At 35.7% G+C, this 12,433-nt stretch overlaps 1 protein-coding gene across 2 annotated transcripts; it reads right to left on the bottom strand.

Annotated features, from left to right (window-relative positions):
* Positions 1-1,576: 1,576 nt before the first annotated feature.
* Positions 1,577-12,044, bottom strand: LOC110465214 (heat shock 70 kDa protein 12A-like). Of its 2 annotated transcripts, none has more exons than XM_021520885.1 (6): positions 11,921-12,044; positions 8,626-8,947; positions 7,880-8,101; positions 6,081-6,237; positions 4,063-5,113; positions 1,577-2,916 (listed from the first exon to the last, which is right to left on the bottom strand). In XM_021520885.1, the coding sequence occupies exons 2-6, from the start codon at positions 8,944-8,946 to the stop codon at positions 2,901-2,903; spliced, it is 1,767 nt and encodes a 588-aa protein (XP_021376560.1). In that variant the 5' UTR covers position 8,947; positions 11,921-12,044; the 3' UTR covers positions 1,577-2,900. The 2 variants fall into 2 exon arrangements, with proteins under 2 accessions (XP_021376560.1, XP_021376559.1); XM_021520884.1 differs by having other exon boundaries at positions 8,626-8,952.
* Positions 12,045-12,433: the final 389 nt, after the last annotated feature.

The following is a 12,433-nucleotide window of genomic DNA, read 5'->3' on the forward strand; positions in this document are numbered from 1 at the left end:
CCAGACCAAATTTCGTCAAAATCTACTTGGCCGTTCAGGACTAGTAGCGTTTTAAAGGAAAAGTTGACGGACGGACGGATGGACGACGGACGCTGCGGTATTGCTTAAGCTCACCATGGTCCTTTGGACCAGGTGAGCTAAAAAAATAAACAGACGCTACCAAACATGAGCCAGGCTTCATAAATTTTACAATCTTATTGTATATGTTAACAGATCATATTAAAATGTATTGTACAATTTAATATGAAAATTTCCAGCAATAATTAAAAAAATAAAAGGTTTTGTGTAACCTCAATCAGAATTCAAGCAAACACTTCAAAACATTTCCATATCCAGCTCATCAATATTATTTGCAAAGATTTAGTAACTTAAGCAAAAAGTTAAAAATATTGCATTTGAATTGATTTGTTTATTCATTGTACTTAATAACACATTAACAAGAGGCCCAATTGGCCTGTATTACTCATTTGTTACTCAATTATGCTTGCAAACCATTTCCCATCCATGACCTTCGAAATAAAAACTGTTTAAACTTTTTAAAACATTTGACCATGGTGACCTACAGATCAAGTTATTATTCACATCAGTAAAAATCCTTTAATCATTACACTGGAACCCATATGGATCTCACCAGAGTATTAACAAGTTGTATAAAAAATAACATATTTGATTCTTCTGACGTTGAAAGTGGGTCAGGATCATTAAATTGAATACATCCACTCCACATGTACTTCCTTCTTAAAATAAAGTTAAGAAGAACTTTTACTCTTGGCCTAATGGATATTAAGAACAAGCCACTTGAAGATTTCATCGTATTTGTCTCCCTTGTCTTTGAAAGATGACCATGGACTGTCATTCTACTGTTAAACTTGGTTGGCCTTCACCTAAGTATGCTCCTTGACAAATATCATGATCAAAAACTGTTTACATTCTGGAAGATGTCATTTAACCCTTTCACCCCTAGGTAACTTCAGTAGACTCTACCATGCATTGATATGGATGAGTCCAGTATGGTCTACAGTGGTGAAAGGGTTAAAGATGTTTATCAATTTGACCCCTGTTATCTGGAGCATACAATCAAGGTCATTTCTTTTGGTAGCCTTTGCAATTTACCAAGCCACCGGCTCAAGCTATGGACAGACAGACGGAAACACTTTGTGTCAGGCATGTGAAAACCCTTCAATCTAGAATATACATGTAGATCAAAGTTATTTCTATATAACAACTAATAGTTCTTAACTCATTCATCCCTGATATTACATAATGGACTATTCAAACCCTTGAATTGGAAGAGTTCAAATGTGTCTTCAGGGGTAAATGAGTTAAGAAGTCTTTGAAAGAAAAAGTTTAGGTCAGACGACAGATGCTACACAATCCCATTACAGTGCAGGCATTCTGTGCCAGGTGAGCTAAAAATGTCTACAGAAAAAATATTTTGAATGAAAATCATTTGAATTTGCAGGAACATTTTTTTTCTGTATGAATATCATCTGAATGACAAATGTTCTAGATGAAAATTGATAATACATTTAGTCAGCATTACCTGATGAAACAATAAATAAAACTGAATAAAACCAAGAGCTGTGTGATGCCTTACATTGTATGGCAGTCATCTTATTAATGTACATTCGTAGCTACCAACATACAAATGAATAACAAAGCAAGCAGTATATAACTCCAGTTTTTATATCATATAAAGTTACACTGTTTTAACCCTTTCACACCTATGCAACTTTAGTAAACTCAACCATGCATTGATCTGGATGAGTCCATTGTGGTCTACAATGGTGAAAAGGGTTAACACCACTTGACTAAAATGGACTCATCCATATCAATGCATGGTAGAGTCTACTAAAGTTATATAGGGGTGAAAGTGTTAAACAGTAACATTCAACAACACTGTATTAGAAGCTACATTGATTGCCAAAATTAAGTTTTACTTGGCATATGGCACCAATTTTCACGTAATTCATCATCCGAGAGAATCATTTTGAATTTCGGTCACTGCAAAACAGACATTACATGCATTGGTTGCAATATAAGTTCAGCTTTCTTGGGTTAAAATGCGATAAACGTTCCATAAATATTGCTTTTTTTTCTTCTAGAAAGTAAACATGTATATTTTTAACATAAATATACCCATTACCTGTGGGAGTTACTTTCTTTCTCTCTCACACATTATCATGATTTTTTTTTCTTTTCATCAAATTTTCCCAATCTATCTTTCTTGTACATGTATACATACTTACTCTTTCCAACATTAGATCATATCCACTTCATTATAACACTACATGTATTTCTAATTCTTCAACCTTCAATATTCTGTATTTCAGTCAAGTAAAATCACAATCAGCTTATGAATGCATGAATTATGTATATATATTATTAGACACATAATGCTGGTGTCTTACCATACCTATTAAAAGATCATAGTTTTAGTTAATTATTGTAAAATTCGTAATTGTAAAGGCTAATTCTCTTTGGGAAACTGTTCTTATCCAAGATACTGTGCAATTATCGGCATGTTCTCTGAGTTCCCCCACTTTTTAAAATAACATGGAGAGAAGAATGTTGTAAGAAGGATCATAGTCTGTTTCTGAGTAGTATTGGCCGTATTTACCTAGTGTATTACCTGTCTTCATACATCAACACTTTTCTTTGTTCTCTAAAAAGTGGGGGAACTGATCATGAGAACACCCCCAATTATTGTATGTCTGTTCAAGAAAATCCTTTTGTAGGAAGCATTTGATCCCTATAACGCTGGTATGACTGAATAAACCACTCCCACTAGGTCACATGGTATGACTGAATAAACCACTCCCACTAGGTCACATCTGGTCCGTAATCAGGTGCTTCCTTCGTAATCACCTTGCCTCTGATTTTGTATTCCCAAAAAGTCTCTAAAAACCTTCACCCCTGAAAGACAAAAACATTTCCTTGTTGTGTACTGGAACAGTAGATTGGTTGTACATACACAAGATAAAAATACAGGTGTACTAAAGAAATAGTGCAATAAAGATACAGGTGTGCTAAAGAAATAGTGTAAAAAGGATACAGGTGTGCTAAAGAAATAGTGCAATAAAGATACAGGTGTGCTAAAGAAATAGTGCAATAAAGATACAGTTGTACTGAAGAAATAGTGCAATAAAGATACAGGTGTGCTAAAGAAATAGTGCAATAAAGATACAGGTGTGCTAAAGAAAGAGTGCAATAAAGATACAGGTGTGCTAGAGAAATAGTGCAATAAAGATACTGGTGTACTAAAGAAATAGTGCAATAAAGATACAGGTGTGCTAAAGAAATAGTACAATAAAGATACAGTTGTACTGATGAATTAGTAAGATAACGATACAGGTGCGAATGAAAAAATACAATAAAGATACAGGTGTGCTGATGAAAAAGTAGGATAAAGATAAAGGTGTGCTGATGAAAAAGTATGATAAAGATACAGGTGTGCTGATGAAAAAGTATGATAAAAATACAGGTGTGCTGATGAATTAGTAAGATAACGATACAGGTGTGCTAATGAAAAAGTACAATAAAGAATAAAGATACAGGTGTACTGATGAAATAGTATGATAAAGACAGATAGGCTGATGAAAAAGTAAGATAAAGATACAGGTTTGCTGATAAAACAGTATGATAAAGATACAGGTGTGCTGATGAATTAGTAAGATAAGGTGTGCTGATGAAATAGACATGATAAAGACAAGGTTTGTCTACTACATCTAAGGAAGCGCCCACATTTTACCTGTCATCATATAACAACCTGTTCTAACATCAAATTGTGGTAACAAGTATTGTTCAACAGCGATGGGAAACATGCCTCTATGAGATTATGGTGGGCCAAAATGGCTTGTAAATTATGTTTGTCTATCAGTAATAGACATTGACGAACTACACCACTTTCCAGCACTTGACCGTAACCATCATGACAGTGCCACACAGTACAAAACTTAACTTACAGCAGTAACTGATTTGGCTATTTCTCATGGAAGTTTTCTAGGTTTTCCTGTTTTATTTCATCTTGTGAACGTTTGATAGTAATACAGTTGTACTTACAAAAAGTCGAAGCGAGCCTCATACATGTTTCCATTGGCCATGTCCTTCGCCTGCACATGAAGCTCAGTTTCTCCAAATACAAGCGTCTCCTCCACCTCAACTGCTCCTCTACGGTTAGGGTCTAGGGGAACTGTGAGGAGTCCCAATCGCGTGCACCCCCCGTCGTCTACAAAGACAGGGTCCCTTTGGTCTGATACATATACAGTACATTCTAGGGTAGCCTCGTCTGGTTTAAGCGCCTGGAACACTTGCGACTCCGTATGGCCAGGGGTCACTTGCTGTCCGATTTCTATATACTTGAAGAATGCATCCTTGCATCGAGCAACTCCATTGATAACAACCTTCTTTTCAGCAGGATGTCTGAGAGGATCAAATGCTGGCCAACTCTGTATTCCATAGGTGTGACGTGCCACCCTGCTGCTGATTACCTTGGGCATGTGACCATAGAGAACTGCACCCTTAAGCACAGCCAGGCCAGCCTCATCTGGAACGATAATCCGCTTCTTACCAAACTTTCCACGGACTGCATTTTGGACAAGTTCACATTCCGAAAATCCCCCAACCATAAGTATATTCTCCACATCTTGGAACTTTTCTTCATTCAATATGCCTTCCATGTGTTTAATGATTCCAGTTATAGTTGGACCGAAAAGTCCTTGGAATCGTTTTTTTGAAATCTGTAGTTTTTGTTTTCCCCACTGGACATCTTCCGCATGTGGAGATGACTTCACAACATCCTCCATTGTTTTTCCTTTGAGGTCTTTCTTAACTATGTCCATCAGAGCTACAGGCATTGTAACTGATACTTTCCCTGGCTTGTCTTGAAAATTTGCTCTTTTCTTTGTTTCAAATTCTCGGAAAAGGTCAATGTAATCCTCCATGGCCTCCATCTGTAATTTTTTCAGACTGTCCTCCCCAATAATGTCTGCAAGGAAAGCACTAAAGGCATCGTCGATAGATTTCCCACCAAATGCACCTCCTGTTGCAGGAAGTAGTTCTCTCAGTGTCCCGTCAAGTTGTCGCCGATGGACAGTGATGTCAGCAGTTCCACCTGAAACCAGAGACACAACCAGCTACATCACCATTCAACGATTAGTTTAATGTCTGTCATCACCACTTCAATGTCAATATTTGAAGTGAATTCATTAAGAAAAAAAAAGGTCCAGCGGATCTTAATTGTTCAGCTGGATTTTCAAACAATCATTGCAAAACATTTTAATTAATATTGATATTACAGATATTTTCCATTTAAGGGTCAGCATCTCATCTTTATAACATTTCATCTTTTGTCAACAGCCAAATTGTTCAGAATACAATTACCTGGTCTAGAAGAGTAGGCTTCCTAAAGATGATTTGACAACCAATTCTATCCTTTAGGCACATACATCACACTGAGGAACTACACCTGACCCTTTCTTTGCACAAGGTCCTAAAGACCAAGCATATGGTTTGAAAGTACTTTTGGATAAAATCCAAACATATTAGTAAATGGTAATAGGGCTTGGTCATGACTCCAGCACAAAGAACCAAGGTGCATGGAGAACCCTGGGTGTATTTATTTTTCCATGCTTAGTGAAAGTAAGGATGGTGATCTCAACAGTTTCCATGCTATGGCCTATGTTAAATGGGCTGGATTGGACCCAGGGACATTAATCCTGGCGGTATGATTATATGGTGGGAATCGCAATAATTTCCACACAAGTACAGTAGTACTAGTGTTTAAAGGAAAAGCTGACGGATGGATAACAACCATAGCATAAGCTAACATGACCCTTCGGGCCAGATGAAATAACAAGGCTTAGCCTGTAAGTAGATACAATTGGTACATGTTCCACATATATATATATATATATGCACAAGCATGCAAAGATATTTTTAGAAATCCTGAAATGAAATAAAATTATCTGAATTTACATCTGAAACACTTTCAACCAGTATCTCTTGATCTTCCAGAAAAAAGACCTAAAATGGTTAGGAACTTTGCACTTCGTAAAGTTACTACAATTTTGTATTCATACCTCCCAAGTCCAACACCATATAGCTCGTCCCAGATTTGGCCCCTTTGAGGAAACTTTCATTTCCGGCTCCGGATCTCTCCACTGGAAGGTGCTGACAAAAGATGGATGCCGCCTCTGGTTCCAAAGCTATAGCTAACTGTGTCTCTTTGATACCTCCCTGATAAACAACAATCATATAATTATAGCCAGGTCTTACATCATTTTACCACAACAGCTACATGTACATATAGCTTTAAGACAGTACAAGTCAAACTAATTATGAATAATTTGAGTCAAATTGAAAATACCAGGATTGTATTTTGTTGTTCATTTAGAGGCTTAACACCTTAAAGATTGTTGCTTGAACATTTCAATATATTTTACTCATGTGACCTTCAGAGTTGAAAAATTGAATTCTAGCAAGTATCAGGGCAAATAGTTATATAAATCAGAGTTGTTAACCTCATATTGACCTTTAACAAAAGTTAAAGGATTTTAACACATCTTACTCCTAAGGCTGACCTAGAAAGTGGGTCAAAGTATTTTTTTTTTTTTAAAGTTGTCAGCCCTTCACACAAGAAGCCAATTACAGACAAAATGTAATGAAGGACTGGACTAGATAATAAACAGATAGACAAGTTTTTGTATTTAGTCTGATCCTATAAAGGAAACTTCTATAGCACAAAGTGTATGTGTTGTACTTATTTACAACAACAATTGTATTTTTTATGAACAGCACATTGATTTTTATCAACCAAATGTAATCCCAGTGCATGCTATTGCAATGTATGACAAGCTGGAGCTTTTCTACAGGTTCAAATACTAGATCTCAAATATTGATGCTCAAATAAGCACCTTAGCAAGTTATCTAGAATGTAATATCAAGAATAATGCTCAGATTTCCATTTTTTTTTTCAGTAAAAAAAAATAGTATTTTGTGTACAAAGTCATCAAAATAATGTTCCGGTCTATCGCTGGATAGACTGTAAACACAAACCAATGAAAACATGTGTTATAAACAACATTAAACCAGAACTATTGCCAGATCAGGAATGGCAGATTTACTGTACAAAAGGCCTGCACAAAGAATGGTAAGAAATAGTTTTGTTTTTCAAAAGTGTTTTAAAACAAAGGGGCATAACTACATAAATAAGGGAGGTTACTCCAATTTTAGACTGTCACATCCACTTTAATTTGATGCAAGCATTATATGGGGAGGTGAATTCAACCTATACGCTTCATTCACGCCCCGTCATGTACATGTAAGTGTACCAAGGCTCATTCAAATCAGTTCAATACGTACTTTATCGTATCACTTTATATGCGAAATGTGAACAACGTTTTTAAACAAAGGTGCATAACTCTGTCATATGGAGATATATAACTCCAATCTATATACCGTATTCTTTGTTCACATTCCCTCATATGCTAAGTACTTTGGGAGGAGTAAATGTGAACAACAATATGTCTACAAACAGAGGGACAGTCTACCCAATTCCAGTAATAAACTTAAAATCATAAATAACACAGCTATACATGATATAATAAATCACTTCAATTTGAACTGAGAAATGAAATTCAGCAAAACAAATTAGAATAATGTGAAATTTGCTACAGTCAGTTGTAGTCTCTTTGATCTGTGATGACATGTCTATAAAAATGGATTTTCTTAAAACGATTTCCATCACTGGAAATCTTTATCATACATGGCCATGCAGGTATGTAAGAAATATATAGCAATTGAAGGGGGAAAAGCTACAGGAAACAAATAAAACTTCAAAAATACATTTGTTAAGAAATGTTAATTGTTAATGACTCACTTTCTTGGCTGCTACCCGCATGAATTGTTTCGCTTTGTCGTCCCATATTGCCGGAACTGTCAGTACAAACTTAATGTCATTATCGTGAATTCCAGTCACCATTTTTTGTATACTGTCCACTAAATGGTTTTTTAGGTACCGGATGGAATGGGAGAACACTTCTAATGCTGGCAACGTTCGCTCGCCTCCCTCCTCTTTGACTGTCGTTTCTCTATGTAAATTCTAAAAAATGAAAAACCTTTCAATGATAGCCATATATATATATACAAGTATTTTAATAAAGTTCTTTGTCTGCACTATCGTACATATATTATAATAGCAGTACAATGATCTTGACGTACAAAGAAATAATATAAAATGAAAAAGTCTTAACAACATGTAATTAGCACTTTCATCTCATCAAGGAGATCTTCAGACTGTTTATTTGAAGGAGAAATTATGACACTACAAACTATGACGTCACATAATAGTTCGCTACAGCGACGTCTGTTATTTGTACCTGCCATAGCAGGTGATGAATGTCATTATTTACATAATACACCTGTTACCACCATTACATTATTAGGTATAATACTTGAACCATTTGCAAAAAAAAAACTGTCTTTAAAAATAATAAATCTGTCTAAAGTTACATAGACCGCTTAACACTTCTTGACATAAAGATGCTATACACAAAGATACCATGCAGGACCACCTATTTAAGAATATACCAATGTCTGTACCTACAGTACAGACAATACACTAACCTTGTTGTTATATAGAAACATCTTGAAACGATGGAAAAAGTAGTAATCCTTGTGTTCACCCTCCTCTGCTAGCTGTGAGAAGTTATTCTCAGCTTCATAGCCAAAGGAATTGAAGGTTTTGTCAGGGTTGAGGAGCAGCGCTGTTGGTGCCTTATGCGACATCAGCGACCGCGCACCAGCATTCCAAACATTGGCATTTATCTTCAGTGGCTCCTTTCGGAAGTCGTCTTTGGCAGAAAAGGCATATCCAGAGTACGTTGTACCAAAATCTATGGCAGCCACGAAAAGGTGAGTGGAGATACCACCACCTGCCGCCGCCATTCTGCTCTGGAAATAAATGATTATAGGTTAAAAAAATTATTTTTGGAGAAGTTTTTTTTATATATATAGGATCTTGAATGAGTTTTCATTTCATATGAGATTTTATGAAACTAGTCTAAGGAGTTTTTATTGTAGCGAGCCTTGGCGAGCAAAAATTAAAACTTTGAGACGAGTTTCATAAAAGCTCATATGAAAATAAAATAAATTAAGATACTTTTTATCACATAACTTAGAAAACTTACATTTTGACAGGTGTTAAAGCTAAAATGTAGAGGGCTTAATCAAACGGAGACATGCAGCCATTTTGTTGCGCCATTCACAATTTATGACGTCATGTCATTGTCCATATTATGACATCACAATTGATTTCTGTGACTGGCACAGCTAATGAAAAACGCTCCAGGGTATATTACATTAGTGACATATGTAAAATTATTACACAGGCGAATTCACTGGATAACAGGCCGATTATGTGATAAATATATATATATACAAGTTGTGCCAAAATCTATGATAGCCACGAAAATTTGAGTGGAGATTCCACTCCATGCCATAGTATAATTTTGTGTCAAGTCTTCTTGTAATTTTTCATTTTCATATTTATATTGTATATACATGTACATAAAAAGAAAAAATCTCAACAAGAAGTCTTCAGCACTTTCATCTCGTCAAGGAGATTCTTCAGACTGTTTATTTGAAGTACATATTATGACGTCATAAACTAGCTTTGCCATCACATAATAGTTCCCTATATATATAATATATATATCATTAACAAGAATAGATAGCCATAATAACCAAATCAAAATAATCACTTTTCACCCTCACAGGACTTCAAAGTTTTATTTCCAAAGGACACAATCCTAACGTCAAAATTACACGTCATTGCACAACAATGGTATGACGTCACAATGTACACACCATAATGAAGGTTAGAAGACAATATATAAAGTAGCACAAATTATACTGTGGCATGTTGAGACCACGTTAAAATATTTTGTTGGAATTATCATCTTTCCTTACACAGGTTATGCAATAAATCTATTACCAGCTAGAACATTCATGAATAAGTTGATTAGCATGTTAATTTAGAACAAGTCAGTTTTGTTAATCAATAAGATTCATCGGTTTGGGAATCTGTAATATCTTGTACACAATCAATGTAGATTAAAATTCTTCAAGACCGACCGGTCCCTTTGTCAATATGACTGAGTGACAGATTTGTATTGTTTACCTGTAAAATGATGTAACAAAATTGTATGTTTTATATGACACTCAACCCCGGACGTTTCATCAATCAATAGAGTTTATTCAAACAATTAAGTAGAAAAATTGTATATTTCATATGTCACTCAACCCTGGATGTTTTGCCTATCCACAGAGAGTTAATGCAATCAATTAAATAGTAAAAAAATGGTATATTTCATATGTCAATCAACCCTTGATGTTTCGCATATCCAGAGAGTTTATGCAAACAATTAAATAGTAAAAAAAATGTATATTCCATATGTCACTCAACCCCTGATGTTTTGCCTATCCACAGAGAGTTTATAAAAACAATCAAAATTAGAAATAAAAAGTCTGCAAATTTCTTATTTTGATCTCAGAAAAGCAGTTAAGGTTACAATTTCCCCATTTTCAAATTAACCAAGAGATCCCAGAGTGATCTTTGCCCACCATTGTACCGACTTCATTAGTTCAGTCAGTTCGATATTTTCTCTTCTTATCTGTTTGATCAAGTCATGTAAACAGTAAATGCACCTTGAGGTAACTTTTTATCAAGACTTCATACTGCTGTTAAAACACAACCTTCGAAGATCACTCACAAAATAAAATATGTACAACTCAGGACAAAGGGAAACCTACGTATCAAATTTGATAAAGGTCCCTCCGGTACTTCCTGTGAAAAAGTGTCAATAACAAATATTCACTGTCAAAATCCAAGATGGCTGCCAGTCGGCCATTTTGTTTATCCGATCAGTCTTAAAAAGTAAACATTGTAAACGAGAGATTCTTTTGATGTACATAAAAGTATATATCTAGTCTTCTCGTCTCGCACACAAGCTGGTTGCGCACACTGATCAGGTCGTGGAAAACCACTTACTTGCGTATATAACGCAAACTCGCCTATTATATACCCCAATAGGGGTATGGATTTGTTACTAAAAATAGCCAAAATCACTTTAATCTTTACTTTTTCAAATTGTTTGTCCAAGTCGCATTTATTCAGTCATGAAACATAATAAAAATTCAAAAATAAAATTTATTTGCATGTGGGAAAGTACCAAAAATAGATGCAAGCCTGCAATACTTCCGGTAAAGATACATCACGTTTCTAAGTAGCCAAAGCTTTCAGTATACATCTTTTAGCCAAATATGATTTACCTTGTCGTAAATTAATGTGATTTTTAATAATATCTTGCAAAAGTTACTGTTAAAGCGATTTGGGTTATTTTTAGTAACAAAATCATACATATAATAGGCGAATTTGCGTATTAAACGCAAGTTGGTGGTTTTCCCGACCTGCTGATCAGCCTTCGATTTTGTCATGACATATTCCTAGGGTGCAGAGAGCGAAATAGCCCGAGTTTCCTCTGGCCCTGACACCAGACTTAGACATTTTGACAGATAGAATGAAATGTCTGACGTATCTATCTGTCAAAGTTTAAGTCTTGTGTCAGGGCCAGAGGAAACTCGGGCTAAAAGCGAAAGTAAGCGCACGGTACGTAGTTATAATCCCTGGAGTACCGAGCTAGGATGCGAAAAGGCTAGGAGGAATCTAAGTAATAGTAAAAGTTGGCAATGACTTTACTTCCTAACGTATTGGCATACCAGGGTATCTGTTTTGCAATTAACTTCCTTAATCGTAAAATAAAATGGTGTGTTTCTATGTAGGTCGCGTCTATCTATACGCCGTTTCGTCCCCATAAACACACGAAACAATCTATGTGACAGTTGAAATGCATCGGTTTACCTAGTTACTTTGGTACTGAGTAGTTTATAGCACTGGTCAAGGCGAAGTGGTCAGCCAGAAATGTTTATTCCCTCATCACGTTAGCGCGATCATGGCTTATCGTCAACAATACGAAAGGACACACTGCGCATGTCTTGTACGTGTGTGTCTACACACAAGGAGGGAGTAATTATCCATGTACGCCGTAGAGGTACCGAAAGGTGCATGCGTACGTGAACCATGGCTGTTTTCGTTGAAACGGTTTAACCGGTCGGACCACAGTTGTTCGTTTATCAAATATAATGTCGGACTTAGTAATCTGATGCCGCTTTCAGCCGAGCCTTGACAAAAGCCTTACAAACATAAACATTTGCAAGTCCGCCGTTTTTATATACTCGAAAATGTTACATTTTAAAACGGATGTACAGCCCCTTGTGGTCCTTGAAAATAAACAAATTTCTGACATTTCGTTTGGCAAGTCACCCGTTTGTGTTCTAAAAATTGAACAACTATAAATATGTATGGTATAAAAGA

Source organism: Mizuhopecten yessoensis, unplaced genomic scaffold (genome assembly GCF_002113885.1).
Source record: "Mizuhopecten yessoensis strain PY_sf001 unplaced genomic scaffold, ASM211388v2 scaffold11063, whole genome shotgun sequence".
Classification (NCBI taxonomy): domain Eukaryota; kingdom Metazoa; phylum Mollusca; class Bivalvia; order Pectinida; family Pectinidae; genus Mizuhopecten; species Mizuhopecten yessoensis.

Excerpts from the sequence above, each read along its gene's own strand:
- LOC110465214 (XM_021520885.1), bottom strand. The coding sequence starts at position 8,946 with ATGGCGGCGGCAGGTGGTGGTATCTCCACTCACCTTTTCGTGGCTGCC. Across the intron at positions 6,238-7,879 it reads TGCGGGTAGCAGCCAAGAAA|GGAGGTATCAAAGAGACACA; the intron begins GTGAGTCATTAA and ends GTTGTTTATCAG. Across the intron at positions 5,114-6,080 it reads TATGGTGTTGGACTTGGGAG|GTGGAACTGCTGACATCACT; the intron begins GTATGAATACAA and ends CTCTGGTTTCAG.